This window comes from Pseudopipra pipra, chromosome W (assembly GCF_036250125.1).
Source record: "Pseudopipra pipra isolate bDixPip1 chromosome W, bDixPip1.hap1, whole genome shotgun sequence".
Lineage (NCBI taxonomy): Eukaryota > Metazoa > Chordata > Aves > Passeriformes > Pipridae > Pseudopipra > Pseudopipra pipra.
The window spans coordinates 35,485,429-35,509,287 of record NC_087580.1 but is presented as its reverse complement, the minus strand read 5'-3'; the positions used below and the strand labels follow the sequence as shown (position 1 = coordinate 35,509,287).

Sequence of the window (23,859 nt, the reverse complement as noted above, 5' to 3'; positions counted from 1 at the left end):
CCCTGAAAGCGAGACAGAGGAGAAGGGACCCTTGGGACCCCCAACACTGCCAGCATCCCAGACAGGGGAGACACTCTGTATCCCAGAGGGGAGACGCCAGAGAGGGGTAACTTCTGGGAGAGATGTTTTGGGCTAATCTTCATATTTTGGAATATTTTTTAGCTGAGTCTCAACTTTTTGCAGTTTGGGCGGGTAAAAGTCATCTTGCTATTTCTGAGGGGTTTTGCCTGAATCTCGATGGTTTGGGTTTTTCTGGGCTGAATCTTGGTGTTTGAGGTTTTTATGGACACAGGATGCCCGGTGAGTTCTAGAGATGGACTTGGGCAGGAGGAACCCCCAAGCCAACGCACTCAGCCCTTGTTTTCCTCCCATCAGGATTTGTCCTTCCCAAAGCTTGGGCGGATGGAGGAGGAGGCTGCGAGGAAGAGGAAGATGCCTTGGGCCCCCCAGGCAGGTGAGGAGGAAGTCAGTGTCCCTTTGGGCGGGTGTTGTGCTGGCTCTGTCAGCCGAGCATGGCCCCGGCTGCAGGACAACCCCGCTGGCGCCGCCGTCCTGCCGGGGCCGGAGTTGGGGGGATGTCCTTGGCCTTCCCTGTGGGCCGGAGGCAAATCCCCTGCCTGTCCTTCTTGCTTCCTGCCCCAGGCCCCGAGCTGAGGACGGAGAGCCCGGAGGACAAATCCCCCCGTGAGACCCTGGTGGGAGAGGCCGTTTTGAAGGGCTCCCCGGCGCAGGAAGGCAGCGGGGAGGAAAAGGGCCGGAGATCCCCCCGCAGGAGGGGCTCCAAAGCCATCCCAGGGTGCTCTGAGGAGGAAAGAGCCAGCCTGTGCCAGGAAGGCAGCCGGAGCTTGAGGCGGAGCTCTGAGCTGGTGGTCCCTGAGCAGCCTCTCAGCAGAAAGAAACCCTTCCAGTGCTTGGAATGTGGGAAGAGCTTCAGGACAAGCACTGAACTAATCCAACACCAGCACATCCACACTGGAGAACATCCCTACATGTGTGGGGAATGTGGAAAGAGCTTCAGGCACAGCTCCAGCCTGATCCGACACCACCATATCCACACTGGGGAATGGCCATACACATGTGGGGAATGTGGGAAGGGCTTCAGGAAGAGCTCCTGCCTCCTCTCCCACCAGCTCATTCACACTGGGGAGTGTCCCTACACATGTGGGGAGTGTGGGAAGAGCTTCAACCATCGCTCCACCCTATTCACCCACCGGCTCATCCACACTGGGGAACGGCCCTACACGTGTGGGGAATGTGGGAAGAGCTTCTACCAGAGCTCCACCCTCCACATCCACCAGCGCATCCACACTGGAGAACGGCCCTACAAGTGCTTGGAATGTGGGAAGAGGTTTCAGACCAGCTCAAGTCTCCTCAGACATGAGCGGACGCACAGGGATGAGAGGCCCTTCCGCTGCACCGACTGTGGGAAGGGCTTCAAGCACAACTCCACCCTCGTCAGGCACCGGCGCATCCACACCGGCGAGAGGCCCTACAAGTGTGGGGAGTGTGGGAAGAGCTTCACCCAGAGCTGTCACTTGACCAAACACCAACGGACCCACCAGTAAGGGAAGCCCTACCAGTGCCCCGACTGCAGGAAGAGCTTCGGCTGTAGGACTGACACACAAAAAAGGTTTCAAAAGGTCTTCAGGATTTTGAGTATCTGCACTCCAACATCAATTTATTCTTTGGAATATGTGTAAGTTTAACTTCATTTTAGTCTGAAAGCCAAATTCACCACTACCCCATTCCCTGATAACCGTGGGCTGATTCTGACAAGTGAGGCAGAAATTACCCACTGCCCAGCAAAAACCAGTGGGGCCAGCCAGTGGTCTCTGCCCTGGCAGCCCTGTTTCCCCAGTCTCATCTCAAAATGACCAGTTACACTGAAGCAAAGAGCACTGGAACCAGTGCAACAAGCCCCAGTCTGACTTTCACACCTGCCCACGTGTCCTGTTTTCTGGCTGCTCTACAGACTTCCCTGTTTAAAATACAATGGAAAAATGAACAGTTTTTGGGGTTGTTTTGGTTTTGGGCTCGGGTTTTTTCCCCCCCCACACTGTTCTCATTAACCTCATTTCAAATCTATTTCGATGTTTGAAGATGAATTAAAGTTTTGAATGATTTTTAATGTTAATGCCTTGACCAAAGTATCAAAACATGAAAAATAAAAAAAAAAAACCACAAAGCTGTCCATTATTGTGACAATCAAACACTCAGAAGTACTAACATGAGTGCAGTTAAAACCCCATAAATAAGACCATTAAAATAACTTTAATATTTATATATTATTATATTTTTACTAAGCTTAACATAAGGAAATTTAGTTCCTGGCATCAGCTTTCCCCACCTCCCAAAAAGGTAATTTAGTTACATCTTAGTCACCTCTGAAAGGCTCTTTCCAGTTGGGTTGGCCTCTGCCTTAGACACTCATGAGATCTGCCAAAACCAATTTAAGGGCAAATTTCCCCACCAGGTTCAGCTGCATTGGTTGTACCAAAAACTTTGCAAGTAACCCCACAACTTTCATCCTAAACTCTTCTCTCAACCTTGTAAAATAATTAGCAGTAAACAGACCTGATAATGTGTTATAATTAAGAACACGTTCTTGTTCTCAGAGTTATTCATACACCAAAAAGATGCCACAGAACGGCCAAAATATTAATAGCAACTTCTACACTTTGGAAATCTACATTTGGTTTAAAAGATTTCACAGTGGTTGTTTCCTTAGGAATTCAGGCACATTTTACTAACAAGTTTCAATAAAGTTACAAAAACATCTTCCTCCACTAAGACACAGGCAGTCATCCTAACCTGAGGTAGGCACTGAAAAGCCCAATTTTTTTCTTAGCTGTCACGAGTCTTTCATTCCTTCTGCCACATCAATTAGGCATCAGCCCATTTTTCAAGCTGCTGTTATCTACCAGCTCCTGGTTTGGTTTCCAAGCCCAGTATTTTGGCCACGATAAAATCAGGGACCTGGGCAGTCATGTCAGAATGACAAAGAGTACTGACCCTCCCTGCCAAGGGAGACAAACCATTCCCAACCTCGACCAAAGGTTCAAGGCAACAATTCTGAAACAATTTTACAATGTTTTTCTCTTCAGTTTTTTGCTGCAATTCTCTGTTGCTCTATTAAAAGACCACAGCAGTGAAGGACAAGGCCTGATGGCCAAACCCAGGGCTTCAGTCACTTGAGGTCTATTGAAACCTTTCTGTGAGGAAAAGCTGAGAGAATTGCGATTGTTGAGGCTGGAGAAGGGAAGGCTTTGGGGTGACCTAATTGTGGCCTTCCAGTCCCCTCAGTAAAGTCATGGACAACACCCAGCTGGGTGTGAGTGTGGATGTGCTGGAGGGCAGGAAGGCTCTGCAGAGGGATCTGGACAGGCTGGATCAATAAGGCCAAGTGTCAGGGCCTGCCCTTGAGTCCCAACAACCCCCTGGAACGCTCCAGGCTGGGGGCAGAGGGGCTGGGGAGCTGCTCAGCAGGAAGGGACTTGGGGGTGCTGCTTGACAGCAGCTGGATATGAGCCAGAGTGTGCCCAGGGGGGCAAGAAGGCCAAGGGCATCGTGGCCTTTGTGGAGAAGAGTGTGGCCAGCAGGAGCAGAGAACTGATTACCCCTCTGTGCTGGGCATTGCTGAGGCCCCACCTGGAGTGCTGTGTCCTGTTCTGGCCCCTCAGTGCCAAAAGGCCCTTGAGGGGCTGGAGCGTGTCCAGAGAAGGGAACGGAGCTGGGGAAGGCTCTGGAAAACATGTCTGCTGAGGGACGGCTGAGGGAACTGGGTTTGTTGAGTGTGGAGAAGGGGAGGCTCAGGGGGGACCTCACTGCTCTCTGCAATGACCTGAAAGGAGGTTTTAGTGGGTGTGGGGGTCGGTCTCTTCTGCAAAGCCTTTAGTGACAGGAAGAGATGAAATGGCCTTAAATTGCGTTGGGCAATGTTCATATTAGATGTTAAAGAACCCTTTTTCCACTGAGAGAGTGTTGAGGCATTGGATCAAGTAGCCCAGGGAGGTGGTGCAGTCTCTGGAAGTGTTCAGGTGTGTGGTGGGTTGACCTTGGCTGGACACCAGGTGCCCTCCCAGCCGCTCTATCACTCCCCTTCCCAACAGGACATGGGAGAGAGTAAGGTGGGAAAAACAAAATAGTGGGTTGGGATAAGGCAGTTTATTCAAAGCAAAAAGCAGAACAAAGCTTGGTCACACAGAAGCCAAAGACAGCAGGGTTTGTTCTCTGCTTCCCAGGAGCAGCCATGGTTGGCCACTCCCCAGGAGCAGGGCTTGGGTCCGCGGGACGGTTCCTCAGCAGGCAGCCATCAGACAATGAATGCCCCCCTCCTGCTCCCTGCCTCAGCTTTTAGAGCTGAGCTGACCTCCCATGGTCTGCACTGTCCCTTGGGTCAGTTGGGCTCAGCTGGCCTACTTGGGTCCCCTGCCAGGCTCTTGCCCTCAGCTAAGGAAGGAATGTCCCAGTGTTGGTGCTGTGCTCAGCAGTGGCCAAAACACTGGGGTGTTCTCAACCCCCTTCCAGCTGCCAATGCCAAGCCCAGCCCTGGGAGGGCTGCTGTGGGGAACTGAACTGCAGCTCAGCCAGACCCAACCCAAATATCTATGGCACATATTCTATAGAATCCATCCTTAGGTGTTGTATGAGAGATCTTTAAGATATTACAAATAATAAGCAATAATAAGGCAAGTGTCCTCCTTAGGGACACACACTTCAGAAGGGACCTTACACTTGACCCCCCCTCTCTTCAGCTTCAAGCCACCCAGTGCCACAGAGGGGGACAGAGCTCCTGTGGAACATTCTATTCCATTGGCACAGAGCAAGGAATAAACCCAACCTACTGCCTGGGTTTGTTCCCTGGGGGTCTCTGCAGCAGCAAGCACAGCCCCACACTGACTGCTCTGGGCTGTGCAGGCATTTGTGGTTCTGCCTGTCTCACACACCCCCCCAACCTTGGGATGGATCTGGATGTCACTGGATGTGATGTCATGAGGGAGATGTGATGACACAGGAAAGATGTGATGTCACAGGGGAGCTGTGATGTCACAGGAGAGCTGTGATATCACGGGGAGGATGTGATTTCACAGGGATGCTATGATGTGATGTCATATGATGGATGTGATGTCATAGAGAATCCTTGATGTCACAACAAAGATGTGATGTCACAGGGGAGCTGTGATGTCACATGGGAAGTGTGATGTCACAGAAATGGTATGATGTCATATGATGGATGTGTCACCATAGGGGAGATGTGAAGTCACAGGGCAGCTGTGATGTCACAGTCGAGCACGGGATGTTACAGGGATGATATGAGATCACAGGAGAGATGTGATGTCACAGGAAGGATGTGATGTCACAGGGCAGCTGTGGTGTCATGGGGAGGTGACAACGGCCAAGAATGCACTCAGATTGGGTCTCAGCTGCATTACGTTTGTTCCATCCCCCATTGCAGTAAATATTTCCTTAGAGTTTTTTACATTCCTCTGCAACTTCAGAGCTGCAACTGCTCAAATTCAAGGCCTACCATCCAGTTGTTTCCCACAATTCCTCCTTTTTGTTTTTAAATTGAAAAATAAGGTTTGGGAGAAATTCTGACCAATCACTCGTTGAACACAAGATATCAAACAGGGGACACATAATAAAATACACAAAACTTCTTCTGCAAACGAAACTTCATTTAACTCAGGGTTATGTGTCTCTTATTTTTTATCTAAAGGTGCTTATGCATATGTGAGGTAATATAGTTTATGCATTTTTGAGCAAAACCAGAATATATTCATAATCATATATTCATACATTCACATGCATACATTCACACAACTTTCATGCGTGATGGCCATCACTTCATGCTCTCACACAAACATACTTTTGAATTGTATTTTACTGTGTTTTCTGGGTGTGAGCTGAAAAATTATCATTCTTGTGTTTTGCCCTCAGGTGAGTAAGATCTAATTATGTATTTCTTGTTTTTATGAAAGTATAACTTGGAAAACAAACATATTTCTGCTTCACGTTCAATTCAAAACCCAAATACATACAAACATTCTTATAGTTTAAAGGTAAATATATACTCCTTCTATTTTTAAAGCAAAACACACACTTTTCTATGCTAATGGGCTTTTGGACTTCAAAGAGAACTTGTCAGTAGTTACTACAAAAACTTCAAAAGCTCTACTTCTCCACCACTTTCATGTATGCATCTTAAAACAATTTTGGCTGTTTAAATAAAAAACTTCAAAAAAACAGTTAGTAGGACCATCTCATGAACCTGTGTTTCCTCACTCCCTCCCCTTCCTCTTTTTTTTGTTTTTTTTTTTTTTTTGTACCTAAATTAAACTGTTAGGTTAGTTGTTACATGAATAAAAAGCCTTGCTTTGTTGACTTTGAGCTTAGTGTCCTGTGTAAGGACAGGTTTTTATATAAGTTGTCTGTGGCGTGCTGCATCTCGGGGGTCTGTCTTAACATCATCTTCTTTTTCACTGTTTCTGTCAAATGTTTTTGGAGGGTTGTCAACTAGGCACAAAATACCAATTAATCTCAAGTTATACAAGATGATTGTGTCAGGGACAAAGTTCCCGTCTATCAGCGCTTGCATCATCCAGTTCAGCACAAATACATTCCCACCGCATGGTCTGTGGTTGGACCAGGCCATTGTTGAACAAGTTAAGCAGCATATTGATGAAAAACAAGGAAAACAACATAAAATATCCACAACAAAGGACTCATAGTAAAAGCGTAGACAATAATCTCTTTGTAATCATATCCATCTTTAGTGAAGAGATCGGAATAGGTTCCAGCTGTTCCTGCATCATTGGGTCAGCCAGGGTCACTTGCATGCTATGCTGTGGCTGTAAGTAATCATAATCTCTTTGCAGTCAGCATACAGGGGGTCAGCATCCTACTTTTGAACGTAGACTTAGTCTCCAAGTTGGAACAGATGAATAGGAGTGCTCAATCTCACAGGTCCAGAGTACAGAATGAACTTGTAGAATTTCTGCAAAGTAGAACCTGGACTATTAAACAATTTTCACAAAAGAATTTCAAATTTCAGAATTTTTGTAACTTGGCTGTATGAGAGGATTTTAGGTTCTATAGCACGAAGTGGTTGGCTGTCAGTTACTAATAAAAGGCTGTAGAGAATCATGTAGGACAAAGCAGGTAGTGCAATACAATCAGGCACCAGGCACTGTCACTGCTTGTGTTAAATGGTCAAGGCTTGTGTGCTGTGAAGAACCCAAGAGCATGAAGAGCATGAAGAAAAATATCCAGGGCGTGATCAAAATTCACTCAACGAAGGCATTCAGTAAAGCAATGCACAAGTTAGACAAAACATTCAAACAACTTAAACCAACCATCATGCTATGAAGTTAGCAGTCTATTAAAAGATTGCAGGCATGATGTGAGCTGGGGCCTATGGGGGGACTAGACACTTTCTTTGCTTTTCAACACAGGGCCCTTCTTCCATGAGGCCCAGCACCCCATGCACTGTTATTTATAATCTTGTGTGGACTCGTAAACTAAGAGGTTTCCTTCATATGTTGCAGTAGTTAGAGAGGAGAGAGAGAGATTCAAAACAATCCTTGCCACTTGCTATAAAACCACTGGGACAAAACATATATAAACAACACCCATCTTCATGAAAGACAATAAAACATAATATCAATAACTATAGTATTGCCTGGTAACCTGACAGCACTATTCAAACTATACAAGCAATCCACCCTTTCAAAGCCTTTCCAGTCTGGATATGATACAGAATTTTGAGGGTTTTTTTCAAATTTTAGCTAATTCATAATACAAATTCAATTATATTATAACCCTCTATACTGGAGAAAAATGCAAGTTTTGACTCTAACTCTGATCCTCGCCCACCAGCAATACAACACCACATACAAAAAGAATAAGTCAAAACACATTGTTGGTGACAGAGACTTTCTTAACTCTGGAATAGTAGATTCAGGGATCTATTAGGGCAAGAGGCCTGCTATATAAGAAAGAAAAAACCAATGCATTTTGTTCTTCAAGATGCATGGCCTGCATTGAATGGCTAATGCATGGCTGTAGTTATTGTTCCAATTAATACAAAGATGACAAAAGCAATTAGAAGAGTTTCTCTCATTTACTGTGTTCTGCATCATCTTCTCAGTCTCGGGCTTGGCTCACCAGAGCCACAGATTGGCTCCTCTTATTCATGAGAATTACTAATGATAGATTGAGAGTGAATACTTTTTGATTTGTGATATAACTAAACGAATAAGGATCACTTGAAGGCATATTAAAGGTATTGCTAGTCATATTAATTACAACATCGGGTGCATCTCAGGTCTTTTCAATACAGACTATACATTTTTTGCACTTGGGATCAAATTAAAGATTTAGTTTTGTTTTCTCTCTTTTTCCAAAATTCTAATCAAGGATGGAGAAGGCCAGATTCCAGCTTGCAGCTGGTTCTTTAGATGTGATCTATATTATCTGTTTGTATTCTTAGGGTTTTTTTGTCTATGAAATTCTGGTAAGAGAACAAAATTCACAACATAAGCAGCACAAAGGAGAGCAAATAACTCGTTGTAAGATCATGTAAAAATCAGCTGAGTAAACTTTTTAAACACAGTTTTAAAGATGTGATCAGCATAATGCCAACCCAGGGTAAGGCCTCTGGCTTTAATCCTTTTATACCACTTGTATTCACAGCACCAGCTGTGGGGGTGCTTCAAGAAGACAGTTCCCCCACTCCTGCAGACTGAGGGTCTAGAGAAACCCTGAGCAAAGTACACACAGAACCTGACAGGGTCACTCCACTGTCACGGTCACTTCTCAGTTTATAACAGGGAGATAGAAAGATGTTTTATCTAAGAGTTAAGGAAATCCTCAGCCTGCTGGCTTTCCATTTATCTTATTTGCAAAGTTGTAGTTTTTAGAAAGCAGGGGGGTTCTACACCCCACCCCCAGCCCCGAGACACTGGTAATTTAAACTTTTTTGAGTTCGGCCAGAGGAGGTTTAAGCCTCCCACTCGGTTCCTAGGCAACAAACTATCTCTATTGTGTGAGCTACTAACACCTGATCTCTTTCTCTGCTAAGGCAAAGGCCAAGTTTTGCAAGAGGACTTTTTATCCTTTTTGTCAAAACCCTGTTTGGTTGGTTTTTTTTCTGAATACAAAGTTTTGGCAGAAGGTTTTTATAGGGGTACAATACAACCAAGAAGGTGTTTCACTAAAACTTTTGTACAAAGCCTCATTTCCCGGAAAAACTCCCTAAAACTGTCTGCATACTAGCTAGCAGTTAAACGCAATTCTTTGGTTTTTAAGTTATCTCCAAGTGATTAGAAGGACTAAAGAGAGAGATTTTGCTTTCTTTTCTCAACCACTTACATGCTTGGTTTCTGCGGGGCAAATCCCCGGTCTCTCACTAATTTCCAAATGGCAGGAGTTAAAGATGGAAACAAGAACTATGGAAAGGTGTGCACTTGTTTGTTTTCAATACTTATTCCCCAAGAGGAACAGAAAAGGGAAAGAAGACTCTTTTGTTTCTCTTTCTGACTGCAGCCTCTCTTGCCGTTCTTACTCACTCTTCCCCCCCTTCCCCGCGGGGCGGGGAAGAAGAGAGAAAAGGCTGGAGCTACTTTTCGTTTCTTTTCTTGCTGCCGCAGTCCCCGCCGAGCTCGCCGTCGCTCTGCTGTTCCCCGGGCCGCCCCGCACGCCGTGGAACTCCTGGGGACCCCCGCACAAGTCTGGCCGGCTCTGCAGAAGCAGCTCCCGGCGCTGCCGCCCGCTCCGCCGCCGCCTCTGTCGCTGGGGTCCCTCTGCCGCTCCGCCGCCTCCTGCCCTGGCTGCCGGCGCTGCCTTCCCCCGGCACGCCGGGCTCAGGCAGCAGTTGGAATAACCCTAAAGTGAATTTCTGTGCTCTTGTGTTCACCTGAGACGCTCTAACGGGAGGAGAGTCTCCTGGACTCTCATCTCTGGGGTTTAACAGTGACTAACAAACTTATGGTCGCTTCTCCACACACACACAGCCCCCAATACACACACACGCCAGCACGGTACCGTCAGCAACACTGTGAGCTCACGGCGACATTGGACACACAACGCAATTAACAGGAGAGTTAACAGAGATACGGGAAGGCAGTTCTCTAGCCTGCCTCTCCTGTCAACGAGAAGTGGCACTTTTTCGGGGTTGCTCTGTTCTTGTTTCCCTCTGGGGCTGCTCCGTTCCTGGTTTTTTCTTGCATTGCTGCTACCGGGCTGTCCTCTCGCCGGCTCCCGGGCACTCCGGCCCTACCCGTGCGGCGCTGCCAGCTCTGCTCCGCCACGCCCTTAGGATTCTCCAGCAGCCGGAGTGGCTCTCTGGTGTTCGTCTGCACCTCAACTCCGCGCGGGGTGGCAGCGGCCACGACTGGAACTCGCACTGTTCGATCGGTGCAGTGCACGCTGGGCAGCGATGTGCTGCCCCTTCCAGCAGGGCGACTGCACGGCCGAAAAGTCTCGTATCAGCGGCGAGGAGGGGTGGCCTTTCTCTTCTTACTGTCTCTGAGGGTGATTTGCTAGGTTTTTCTTTATTTTCTGGTTTGAAGGGTGGTGATTTTTTCGAAGCATGATCTTTTGAAGTTTTAAAGACAGTTCGCCACAGTTTCAGGATGCTGGCAGCCTGCTTAAGAGACTCGGTGGCTGCATTAAAAAGCACTCTCCCTGCAGAGTCCCAAATGTCTGTACCAAATGCTGACTGAGCATCTACCCCATTTCTTTTACACCAACTATATAAGGTGCAGAGCACACATTTCTGATATTTCACACTGTGCTTCTCTAGTATCTCTGTTAGCACTATGCCAACAGATTCCTCCTCCACGGATATCTGTGCTTCCATTATTTATTCCCCAATGGCTCACCTTCTTTCCAGGTGTCTGTAAGTCTTGACTTACTTTTTGGCTCTGAGGTCCGCTGACAAATGCTACATTGGGGTTCCATCCTCACTGCTCTGAGGTCCACAGTCACTGCTCTCAGATCCGCGGCAATAAATCCCCTCCCTACCGCTCTAAGGTCTGCGACAAATCTTCTGCAATAAATCTTCTCTATCACCACTCTAAGGTCTGCAGTCTTTCCAAGGAATTCTCCTTGCAGTAAATGTTCTGTGCAATAAATCACGTCAGGGTTCATCAATTGACGATGGCCAAGAATGCACTCAGATAGCAGGGAAAGGCACACGGCTACTTTATTGCTCTCAAATGTTTCTTGTATACTCTTTGTATACTATCGTGCTACAACATAATTGGTTAAAAGTCTCAAACATAAAACACTGTACATACTTTCATTGGTAACACAGAAGACACTGTACATACTTTCATTGGTGACACTACACACATTTGGATTGGTGACCTTTGGTCTCAGCTGCATTATGTTTGTTCCGTCCGGCATTGCAGTAAATATTTCCTTAGAGTTGTTTACATTCCTCTGCAACTTCAGAGCTGCAACTGCTCAAATTCAAGGCCTACCATCCAGTCATTTCCCACAGGGAGGTGTGATGTCATAGGGGAGATGTGATGCCACAGGGACAATGTGATGTCACAGGAGGACAGGACGACACAGGGATTATATGATATCATGGGAGAGGTGTGATATCATATGATGGATGTGACACCATAGGGCAGATGTGATGTCACAGTGGAGGGGTGATGTCAGAGGGAACTGTGATGTCACGGGGAGGACTTGACGTCACAGGGATGATAAGAGATCACAGGAGAGGTGTGATGTTATATGATGGATGTGATGTCATATGGGAGATGTGATGCCACAGGGGAGCTGTGATGTCACAGGAAGGATGTGATGTCATATGGGAGATGTGATGCCACAGGGGAGCTGTGATGTCACAGGAAGGATGTGATGTCATAGGGGAGATGTGATGTCACAGGAAGGATGTGATGTCACTGAGATGATGTGATGTCACAGGGGAGCTGTGATGTCACAGGGAGGATGTGATATCACAGGGCAGGGTTGATATGATATTACAGGAGAGATATGATGTCACAGGAAGGATGTGATGTCACAGGGGAGGAGGTGACATCATAGGGGAGATATGATGTCACGGGGAGGATGGGATGTCACAGGAATGATATGATATCACAGGAGAGATGTGATGTCATATGATGGATCAGATGTCAGCTCTGGTGTCACAGGGGAGGTGTGATGTCATAGGGGAGATGTGATGTCATGTGATGGTTGTGATGTCATATGGGAGGTGTGATGTCACATGGGAACTGTGATGTCACGGGGATCACGTGATGTCAAGGCTCCCAACCTTGCTCCAGCTAAAGCCATGGAATTTCTCTTTGTTTCCCTTGAGTTCAAGGTCAGGCTCTTTTATTTCCATGGGTGTCTAGAGATGAGTTAAGGGGAGCTCAGACCTTTTGGTGAGGAAGGAGTTGTTTACTCTGGAGCATTTGAACTCAGCCTTTGTTCCTGGTTTCTTCCCACTCTTTCAGAGCAGTTCATTTCCCAGGGTGAAAGCTCTGATTCCCCAGCACAGTCAGGTTCTCCTGAGCTCAGGATCTTTCACTGGTCTCATTTTTCTCTGGTATTAATTCTGTGCCAAATTCTTGCTTCCTAGGTCAGTGAAATGTTAGAAGAGAGAGAATCTCACCTTGATCTTGGACAGAACACTTATAGACTTCTTTATTCTATTGAATTCTTCCCTTCTAGTTCTGGATGACAGGACACCCATGTGGAAAGTCCCTTGTCTGGTTTTCAGGACTTAAAGGAGATTCTTTTCTGAGGTCGGTATTTGTTGTGGTGTTATTTATTCAACTGGGAGGGTTGAATTGAGTGTTCCTTGCACCTTTAAAAAGTACAACCCCTTTAATCTATTGTTTTAAAAACCATGCATTAGATGTCAGAGGGCATAAAGACAGCATGTAGAGATAACCCTGATGTAAGTGATGGTTCCAGTCATCCCGTGTATGGATAAAAGATTTCCAAGGCTTTGTTCCAAGGCTGGGTGCACATGGACTGGGGAGAACTTTGCCTGCCGGAGCCGCTCTCCCTGCACCGCCAGGAAGAGCAGGGACCGCATCGCCCCGGCCGCAGCGGCGCAGAGGCTGCTCGGGAGGTGACAGTGTGCTCGAGGGAGCTGCCCACTCGCTGTCCTTACTGCCTGCACAGCACAGGGCTGGGGGGAATTGAGCCAGGCAGGAAAAGGGAATGGCGGCGATCCCACGGTGCTGAAATGATACGGGAAGTAGCAAACAGCCTGGCTGGGGGAGCACAGTTTGGGAAGGGGGCGCAGGGAAAACCCACTGTGATGTTCCAGGGTAAATAACAGAAAATAAACAGAGGAGGGTCCCCTTTCAGATATGGTTTATAGATCAGTGCACTGTGTTTAGTGTAAGATAGCTTCAGAAATGTAAGAATGCAGTTTCTACAGCTTTTACTACAGTGGCATGTTTTTTATAAAATATGTAAAGAGACGATAAGTTGGGTGTTAGGTTGGGCTTTTTTTGGTGTTTTTTTTTGTTTGTTTGTTTGTTTTTTTTGGTTTTTTGTTTTTTTGGTTTTTTTTTTTTTGTGGATGCTTTTTCCCCCAAAGCCTCCCCAAAGGAGCTTTCTTAAATGTCCCTTCTTACAGCTAATTTAAAGGATTAGATTAGATAAGCCTCTTAGAGTAGATGCATTTCAATGAAATCAGGGCATGTGTTTTTTTGGCTCTGGTGTAAGATTCAAACTAATTTTTTTCTTCCTCTTTGGCTCAATTAAAAGCCATCTTAAAACACTCCCAATATATTGTGTGAGCGCAGGGCTTGAAGCGCATAGGATTGAATGGACACAGAGAAAGAACTAACATTCAGAAACATATCTGCTTCCCTGTCTCAGTTAATAAACCCCAGAGTTTGACACATAATTAATATCAATAGTAATTGTGATTTGACTGTATATTGTGACAGGCATATGCACATGTGAGCATAAGAACATAGGAAATAGGTATTGTAGTTTCTGCAGTTCTTGTGTTATGGGTGAGGGTAGAGAGCATTCGAGATAAAAATTGTCTGAACATTTTGAGAGTGCAGAGACATATGTCTGACCATCACTAGGTATGCTTTGATTTTAAGGCAGAACATGTTAAAGAATGCAATAAATTAAAGCCAGCTGCAGTCTTGAATTTTTGCTCTTTCAGCAATAACAATAGCACTAATAATTACTAATATTTAATGAGCTAACATGCAATAAATGTATCTGCTCATTTCGACATATGTGTCAGTTTAATAATTTTAAATGAATCAGTGCATTTGTAACAGGAAATCTCCCTCTACCTCTGATTACAATGTAACGTTGACTAAAGTATTATAGAGGGGACTTAATTTTACTGATTGTTTTAACAGTTGTCACAGCTGTTGGAAAAGGAAAGGCAATTGAAACACTCCAAAAGAGGAGTGGGGGAGCAGAACAGGAGTAGTTTAATAAATTTAAACATGGTCTCTGAATGCCAAACATAAAACATTGAGCAGATCTGTAACTCCAGAAAGCTGCTGTACACTATGTACTTTTGCCTTTTGTGGCTCACTGTGTTTCATTCATTTGAACACTGAGCAGTTTCCCTACTTTCTCCATTTAAAAATGTGCAACAGCGTTTAAATGTGGAACAGATTCAGCTGTTCATGTGCCTGGAGTTTCATCTTAGAATGCACCTGATAGAATACTCAGCTGACAGGAAATAAAGGCTGTGTAGAATAGCTGTAACATTTCAAAAGTGGACACAGGTGTCACATCCTGTGAATGCTGCAGTGCAGTGATGGTTGGTGTACATATTTTATGTTTTTCTAACCGTTCTCATGTCGTGATGTGGGAATGGTGTGTGGAGTTCCCCTGCGAGTCTGTCTGGGTTGTGTCTGTGTAGGGATGAACAGGAGTGTGTGTGTAGATTCCCATGCCTGTGTGTTTGTGGGTGTGCAGGGGGATTCTGTGCTAAACTCGTTGTGCTACGAGGTGCACAAAGGACCCCCTTGCTTTCTAAATTCCTTCTCAGAGAGGAGCCTGGGGGGGGCTGGATCCAATCTCAGGCTCAGATTTTGGTTTCAGTTGAAGGAATTATAGAGGTGTGATTCAATCACTTTGTCCTGCAGGTTTTAGGGATGGCAAATCAGAAATATTTCTATAAAAACAATGATTTATTATGACAACTGAACAAAAAATTGATCAGAAAAGTGAACAGATGAAAGACCTTAAACAGAATTATTTCCTTCAAATTATAAAAGCCAAAAACCCCTAGTAGTATAGTTTAAGATAGGACAGTGGAGTCTCTCAAAGTAACTCTATTAAAGCAATTGGATCAAAGCCAGCAAAAAGAAACAATCCTGAAGCAGAGATTGAGGTAACTCATCCCACAATGACAGGGGGTAGTTCTCTCTCTTTCGCTTAACCCTTGGGCAGTGACCATGAAGAGCTGTCCCTGCTTCATGGCAGAAGCTCCACACACTTCAAGGAAGTCTGGGGAAGAATCTGCCACATGAAAGTTGGACGAGGCTTTTATAGTTATAAAGAGTTTGACTGCCAGACATATTTGCAGGCCAGGGAGCAGCTTATCTGTCAAATCCTGCTTCAGAAAGCAGGATGTGTGTTTGAACTTTCATGAAGCATTTTGGGTTTAGCATAATTCAATATAAAAATAGCACCTTGATGCCAGCAGTAACTCACTACAGAGAGTTTGCACTGTTTGCTTTCTCTGACCATTTTTTAGGTATTATCAGAGCAGAGCATCTTGCCAGAAATGGCCCCTTGATTCCATGAGGTTGCAAAAACTCTGAGAGCTCCTTTAGTTCCATGGGGGCCTGCGGCGTCACAATGGCTCCTTGATTCCAGGATGTTCCAAAACATCCCAGGGTTCCCTTGGCTCCAAGAGGCTCCCCCGTGTCCCACCGGCCCCTGGATTCCAGGAGGCCCTGCAGTGTCCCAATGGCCACTCGGTTCCAGGAGCCACAGCGGCTGCCGCCGGCGTCTGTGCCCGGAGCCGCCGCTCCCACGGGGCTGCCGCACTCACCGCCGGGGTTGCCGCTCGCGCAGCCGCCGCTCTGCCCCGGCTGCACCGGGACCCGGCACCGCCTCGGGCCTGCGCTGCCGCCTCAGCGGCCACAGGGACACAGGGATGGGGGACCTTTGCTCTGACACTGAGGGGGCCTGGCTTTGTTCTGCTGGGGTCTGGGCTTTAGGAAAATTGCTGTTCATTTTCATGCTCCACTGGAACACCTCCTGAATTCCAAAGGTTTCCTAATCCAGGGGGAGGGGTTTCTATGGCATCGGAGGTGCCGCCCCTCGGGACACATTGTCAATAAACCATCCAGCTGATTTGGATGGGTGTAAGAGCTGGGGAACACAGGATAATCAGTCATCCCCTGAAAACCTTGGAACGTTCCCTACCTGAATCATAACGCAAATGGAACAGGTTGGATAAAATTCCCAAATAGCTTGGAAACTCCAGTCATTCCTGATACGAGGATGGAAATTCAGCAGATAACTAAAACCAGTCCCCTTGGGAGCCCACACCCAGCAGGGCTGAGGGAGGCCCTGGCAGCTCCCCAGCACCTCCCTCTCAGTGGGACACCTCTGGCAGCCTCTCCCAGCTCGGGAACCCTCCAGTTTGCAACACTCCAAATGTCCCTGATGCCCAGGACAATTCTGATCCCCCTCAACAAACACTCCTCCAGCTGGGACCCTTGTCTGTTGGGAAAAACAAAGGGATTTGGGGGAGTGTTTCTCTGACAACAAGGAGAATTTGGGAGAGGGACCTTTCCATGCCCAGATATTGATGTGTCCACACATCTCTGCCAGGGTGTGGGTGTGAATTGACTGTGGTGGGAATGTTGTTATTGTGACTCTGTAATTCAGTCACTGTTAAAATATTAGCAAATGCTATTGAACCACTTGATAACTGTTCAATTGGTCAATAATTAAATGCTACTAATCTCTTTTGCCCCCTTGTCTTTGGATTCAATTCTTTTGTGCCCAGGCCCTCTTGCATCCCAAGGCTCTGTGTAAATAATATTTGTTCATCAAAATATATATTTTTTGTGACGTCCACTTTAAAATCCTCCTCCTTAGCTAAACTACAGAACAACTCCAATTAGCTGTAGAAGTCTTGAAGACTTGATGGCAATAAAAGAAAGGGAAATAATTTGTTTTTCAGTGTTTTAATGGGTCCCACAGTGTGTTTGGAGTTGCGTCAGCTGCCAGTCCAAGATGGGCCATGTCAGAACTGGTGAGGTTGGGGGGTGAGGAGAAATGTTGATCCTACATGGTCAGTGTGGATCTCCTGAGGAGACACTCAGCATCAAGATCACTTGGAGAACACCTCTGTCACCTCTTCTCTGAACTAAAAAATAGCCATAATTGAATTAAAACAAAAAAAAGTACAAACTTTGAAAACTTGTTTTGAAATTGCCTTGAAGACAATTAAAGGAAGACAAAGAGATCCTGAGGGATTTCTGGAATTTAATGAGCCCCACGGTGTGTTTTCAGCCCAGCCCATGGTCCTGAGGTGCTGAGAGAAGATTGAAGCAGCTGCTGAAGAAGTCAGAAGCCAAACTCCAAGTGCCTTGAAGCATTGCTGGGCCCCACTGAGGGCAGGCACTGCCAAAGCCTCCCCAGGGACTCCTTGGAGCAGCTCCTTGGAGGCCAGGAGTGCAGGCAGACAAAGGCTCTGGGCAGGCCCCTGCAATGCTGAGCAAAGCCTGCCTTGGTTTTGTGGAGCACAAAGGCCAAGGCCTGAGCCCCAGGCCCTGGCCCAGCAGATCCTGTCCCTCCCGGCTGGCTCAGGGCTGTTTGGGGGGCACTGGGATGGGAGGGGGAGCAACAACAAAGGCCCAAAACTTGGCAACCCCTGCCAGGCTCCTGAGGGAGGGGCGAGGCAGAAACCAAGGGCAGAACCTGCCAGGCAAGTTGGTTGTGGTGGCCTGAGTGGCAGAGGCAGCTGCCAGAGGCAAGGGGACAAAGGCCTGGGTGCCTTTGGGCCTTGCAGCCCTGCCAGAGCCCTTGGCCATCTCTCCTGCAGGCTGTCCTGCCCTGGCCCTGCTGCTGCTCTGGCCTTGCAGGCTGCACACACCCCTCCTGCTTTCCCACCCCCTCCCAGCAGCATTTCTAGACCCTCCCTGATGTCTCTGCACCAGCTCTGGCTGTTCCCTGGAACACAAAGCCATGGGCTGATCCTGACTCCCTCTGGGTGACCTCTTGCAGCACAAGGGTCCCTGTTGAGTCATATTTCTTTATCTTCGCCTTCAGTCTGAACTTTCAATGCTACTCTTTGTGGAGATTTCATTCTATTTCCAATATGGAGAAAAGCTCCATCCTGTCAGATCTGCTCTAGACCCTCTCCAGTTCTTCCTCATTCCTCCAGAATGGGGAACCTCACAGAGAGACAGACAGACCAGTCCAGATGTGGTGAGCCCAGGGCTGAGTCCAGGGGGGTGACAACTCCCTTGTCTGGGTGCCCACACTCCCCCTAATGCAGCCCCATGTGCAGTTGGCCTTAAATCAAGAGGCCATTCTGATTCTTTGTAATGTCATGGAATCAAGTGGCACCGTGACACTGCAGGGCCTCATGGAACCAAAGGAATGCAGGGACACTGTGGAATCTCATGGAACCAAGGGACCACTGTGACATGCAGGGTCTCTTTGGAACAAAAGGAACCCAGAGACATCTCAGAACCCCGTGGAACCAAGGGGCCACTGTGCCTCCCCAGAACTCCATGGAATCAAGCAGAGCCGCTGCCTCCCCCCCGCCGCCGCACGGACCGGAGTCGCCGGCTCTGCCCCGCTTGGACACCTCTGGAGTCAGCGTGTTCTTGGGCAGCACAACTGATCTCAGACCAGAGAGTTTCCCACATCTTGCTTTGCCCCCTCTTTCCCCTGGTTCTGTTTGTTGTTCTTTGTTCATTCAGGGGGAAAAGGGAGAAGGGAGGCACCTGTTGATCCCTGTTTTTATCTGTTTACAAAAGGGAGTTGGGGCAGGGCGGTAGAAAGGAGGCAATTTCTGTCTCTGCTGTTGCTTTGAACTCTTCTGTTGGTATTACTGGTTTTGCTGCTATATTTCTTGTCAGTCAACTGGTTTTTTTTTTCACTTATACCTCCTTGTATTTTGTCTCCCTGTAGTGGTGGGGAATAAAAGGGGAGAGAGTTCATTTTATTGGAGTTCCCATCCCAATATGTGTCTTTAAACCAGGAAAGGTTGCTCAGGGGTTCCCTGAAATTTGGAATCATCCACAAAGGACTTGAAAAAACATTTTATCCCATTATATAGAGAGCTCCTCAGCATTGGTGTTCAAGGGCTGATCACTGAGGGATTTCACCAGGAAGTTGCTGCCAAAAGGACTTTGTACCATGGATTTTATTGGACACTCTTCATGTAGCCAACTTCCCATCCACCACATCTTCCACTTCTTCAGTCCAGCTCTCACCAGTCTGGCCATAAGGTCAGGGCACCATGTCAAGGGCCTTGATAAAGTCTGGGCACAAAACATCCCCTTCTATTCCCTCCCACAGGGTTTCTGCAATCCCTGCCTTGTCCTTCCCATGCCTGGCAATGGCTGCAGCAGGACTTGCCCTATCCCCTTCCCTGCTGAGCCTGAGCAGTCTGGAACTCTCCCAGCAAACTCTCCTTGCTGCCCTGTTTGCAGACTGGTTCCATGTCTGCCTTTGCCAAGGCCCCAGGAAGCTCTGGGTTGCCTCTGGCCTTTCCAAGGGTTTGGGAGAGGTCTCCCAGTGACACTGCCCAGCCTTCTCAATATCCCTGACACCAAAACCTTTTCCATAGCCCACACTGCCAGAGGAGTGCCCAGAACACAACACAGGTTGTCCTGGTGATTCTGGAGAATGAGAAGGGATTTCTTCCTCGAGGCCAACCCCTCCAATTGGATTTGAGTGCAGCTGAAAGGTTTCCTCAGCACTTTCCACGGTGCCTCCCTGCCCTGAAGGTTTCTGGCCCTCAGGCTGGAGCTGAGGGGGTTGGGCAGGTGCCTGAGGAGGGGGTAGAACAAGGGCTGTGTCCAACTGTGCCAGGAGGGCTGTGCTGGGCAAGGATGAGGAGGCTGCAGAAAACAGTGGCACTGGGGAGGTGAGAGGAGCAGGTGGAGAGACCTTGTGCCTGCCCACGCTGGGCAGGAGCTGCCCCAGGATGGCAGCTCTGAAGCACTCCCAGGATGTCCCTGTGAACAGGAGGGGGAGATTGGATCTGAAAATGAAACCTGGAAAGCAGAGAGCAGCAGTGTCATGGTGTCACTGCAGGAGAGTTGCAGCCCTGGAGCAAGGTGACAGAAGAAGTGACCCAGTACATGCCCTCCCCTCAGGAGATCCCACAGCATCCTGGAGATGCTGGAAGGGAGCCCAGCTCTGCTTCACAAGTTCCCAGGGCCTGTCCCTGCCTGTGCTCCAAGGGCTTCCAGCCCCCAGGACTGTGCTCAGAGAGCACTCAGGCCTTACAGTGAGAAAGGGGCTCAGGAGGACAGTGTGGAAGTGGCAAGAGAGCAGCTCTGCAAAGACCAAGCACTGCTGCTCCCTGGCAGTGCTGCTGGGCTGGGATTATTTTCCCCCTCCTCTTTGCAAATCCCCCCTGTCCTGCAGTGTGTTGTCTATGGGGAACATCTGAGAAGAAGGATCTTTGACAAAGAAGGCACTGCAGGGTCCTTTATTTTGTTTAAATACTCATTGAGCACAATTCATCATTTTTACATCTCTGGGTCAAATTCAGTGGGTAGACACTAAATTGAAAGGCAGATGCATAATAATATTTCATTGCACAGAAAATTATTGCAAGAAGCACCCAATGACCTCCATGAAAAACCATGAGCAGGAAGGCTGCGCCATTAAGGAGTCCCATTCTGAATGCTACACACCAGAAAACAGGCATTTTATTGCTCCTGAAAAGCATCCAGTCATCATTTTCCTCAGGGCATCCTTGAGCTCCTGGTTCCTCAGGCTGTAGATGAGGGGGTTCAGTGCGGGAGGCACCACCGAGTACAGAACTGACACAATCAGATCCAGGGATGGGGAGGAGATGGAGGGGGGCTTCAGGTAGGCAAATGCGGCACTGCTGAAAAACAGGGAGAGCACGGCCAGGTGAGGGAGGCACGTAGAAAAGGCTTTGTGCCGTCCCTGCTGAGAGGGGATCCTCAGCACAGCCCTGAAGATCTGCACATAGGAGAAAACAATGAAAATTAAACAACTAAATCCTAAACAGACACTAAACACAATGAGCCCAAGTTCCCTGAGGTAGCCTGAGTGTGAGCAGGAGAGCTTGAGGATGTGTGGGATTTCACAGAAGAACTGGCCCAGGGCATTGCCCTGGCACAGGGGCAGGGAAAATGTACTGGCTGTGTGCAGCAGAGAATAGAGAAAGCCAGTGGCCCAGGCAGCTGCTGCCATGTGGGCACAAGCTCTGCTGCCCAGGAGGGTCCCGTAGTGCAGGGGTTTGCAGATGGCAACGTAGCGGTCGTAGCACATGATGGTGAGGAGGAAATACTCTTCTGAGATGAAGAAATAAAAGAAAAAGAGCTGTGCAGCACATCCCATGTAGGAGATGGTCCTTGTGCCCCGAAGGGAATTGTGCATGGCTTTGGGGACAGTGGTGCAGATGCAGCCCAGGTCTGTGAGGGAGAGGTTGAGCAGGAAGAAGCCCATGGGGGTGTGCAGGTGGTGGTCACAGGCTACGGCGCTGAGGATGAGGCTGTTGGCCAGGAGGGCAGCCAGGGAGATGGCCAGGAAGAGCCAGAAGTGCAGGAGCTGCAGCTCCCGCCTGTCTGCGAATGCCAGGAGGAGGAACTGGGAAATGGAGCTGCTGTTGGACATTTGCTCTTCCTTAGGACAGGTCTGTTCAGAAAAGGAAAGCACAGGGAACAATTAAGACAGCCCCCTCTCAGCAAAGCCAGTGCATTTTTCAGGGAAATCCCCTCTAAATCAAGGCATTTCCTTTCTCTGGTTTGTGCTCTCTGAGGGTGCTGTGAGGAGCAGGAGCTCTGGCCATGTGCTGCCAAGGACTCAGCCATCCAAGTCACTGTCCTTGCCCACAGCCCTTCTGCCCCAGCCCTGGGAGCAGCTCCCTGGGCCGGCTGAGAGCTGCCCCTGGCAGGCAGCAGAGTCCCTGCCCAGCACAGCACCCTGGGCTGCAGGACCCTGCTCTGCCCCACAGCCCTGGGCACCCCTGGCTGCACCCCTGGCTCCACAGCTTTTCCAAAGTGCCCCAAAACAGCCCCTGCTCACCCATCCCATCAGCTGGGGCTGGGCCAGCTTTAGGAAGTGCCTCCAGGAGCTGCCCCTGCACTGCCCTGCAGCCACAGACTCACCATGTGCAGCCCTGCCAAGATTCCTCCTGCAGGGAGCTGTCAGCCCTCCTGCCAGTGCTGAGCCCCTTGAAGCTCTGTCTGTGCCCTGCTGGTGTCCCTGAGCTGCCCTGGCAGTGCCCTCAGCCCTGCTGGGCTGTGCAGAGGAGCTGCTCACCAGCAGAGCTGTCTCTTTGAAGCTCTTCTTGGTTGCCAGGAGCTCCCTGTGTGCCAGGAGCCCAGCCCAGCTCAGCAGCACAGCAACAGCCCCAGGCATTTCATGACCCCCTGGGGGGTTTGATGTTGTTTACATGAGACTCAGTCCCTGAGAGGAAGTTCAAACAACTTTTCAACAAGTCAAAGTGAGATTGAAACACTAAAGTTTCTTGTAGTGCTAATGAGTCTCACTGAGGGACACAACTGAGAATGTGTCCCCAGGTTCCAGTTAGAGCAGAAAACTGCAGACAGTGATGACAAGGATGGACAAGCAAGGGAAAGGTGGCTCTGATGCTGAGGAAACCTTGTTTTCGTTAATCTAACAGGCCCAGGCCTGACCCCCAGCCCCTGGGAAGGCAGATCCTGTCCCTGCCTCATTCCTCAGGGCTCTTCCTGGGGCACTGGGATGTGGGATGTGGAGTGCCAAGGGCAGGACCATGGGGTGGCACCTGCCAGGCTGCTGAGCAGGGACAAGGAGGCCATGAGGCCCCAGGGCTGCAAGGGGAACCCCCCTCCTCCTGGCATCAGGGGCACAGACAGCAGCCATGGCCAAAGGCCTGCAGAAGGTGGCTCTGTCAGGGCCTTTCAGCTTCTCCCCCTCCCTGTCTCCTCTCCAGCCCAGGCTGTCCTATGGTGTCCATGCCCTGCCCCTTTCCCTGCAGGCTGTCGTCATCCCCCTGGCTGCCCCACCTGGCTGGCACCTTCCTGCACTGACATCTCTGCGTCCTCCCTGGCTCTTCCTGCACACACAAAGCCTTGGGCTCATCCAGACTCTTTCTGGGTGACGTGTTCCAGCACAGCATTTTCCATGGAGTGAAATTCCTTTTTCCTCATGTGTACCAGGGGGAATTTATGCTGATACTTTTGGTCTGTGTTTGGCCCTGCCACCTGTGAAAGCTTTGCTCTTTCCCTGCCAAGTTATGTGAAAACAAGCACTGATAAGCGGGAAAGTTGTCCTTGAAGAGAGCTTTTTGTATAAACTGTTTTAATTGGTGTTCTATGATTGGTTACTTTTCCATCAAGGGCATTTGGAGGAGAAAGTGATGATGAAGTGAGGAAGGCTCGACCCCAGACTCAATTAAGATGGACCCCCAAAACACTCTGCACATGCGTGTGTGGATTTCCGAAGTTCTCACACGTGCGCAGAAGAGATGCACTGACATAACCGGGAGGTGGGACTGAGGGCCTCTGGTGGGGCAGTGCTGGCCACACCTGGGGAGGTTGTGGTCTCTCAATTAATTGTTTAAAAAGCAGATAGTACTTCCTTGGCGAGAGCTAGTTTACTTCAAGGACAACGTTGCCTTTTGGCGCTTACCAGCTTGTAAACCTACTGACTCTCTGAGGATGCTGCTTCTGCTAT

General features: G+C 48.4%; 3 protein-coding genes across 3 annotated transcripts in view; 1 reads left to right on the top strand and 2 right to left on the bottom strand.

The window, feature by feature from the left end:
• LOC135405014 (zinc finger protein 418-like) overlaps nt 1-23,859 on the bottom strand; it is a 161,350-nt gene that overhangs the window by 61,431 nt on the left and 76,060 nt on the right. The window lies entirely within an intron of this gene.
• The window catches only part of LOC135404629 (zinc finger protein 883-like), an 82,706-nt gene that overhangs the window by 1,355 nt on the left and 57,492 nt on the right, over nt 1-23,859 (top strand). Inside the window, exon 2 of the mRNA XM_064639363.1 lies at nt 897-1,561. Coding sequence (XP_064495433.1) covers nt 897-1,561 — 665 coding nt within the window. The remainder of the gene's footprint in view (nt 1-896; nt 1,562-23,859) is intronic.
• On the bottom strand, nt 20,905-21,813 carry LOC135405493 (olfactory receptor 14J1-like; the record flags this gene model as incomplete). The annotated part of the gene is made up of 1 exon (XM_064640192.1): nt 20,905-21,813. A coding segment is annotated over exon 1 (909 nt), but the record flags the coding sequence as incomplete, so codon positions are not given.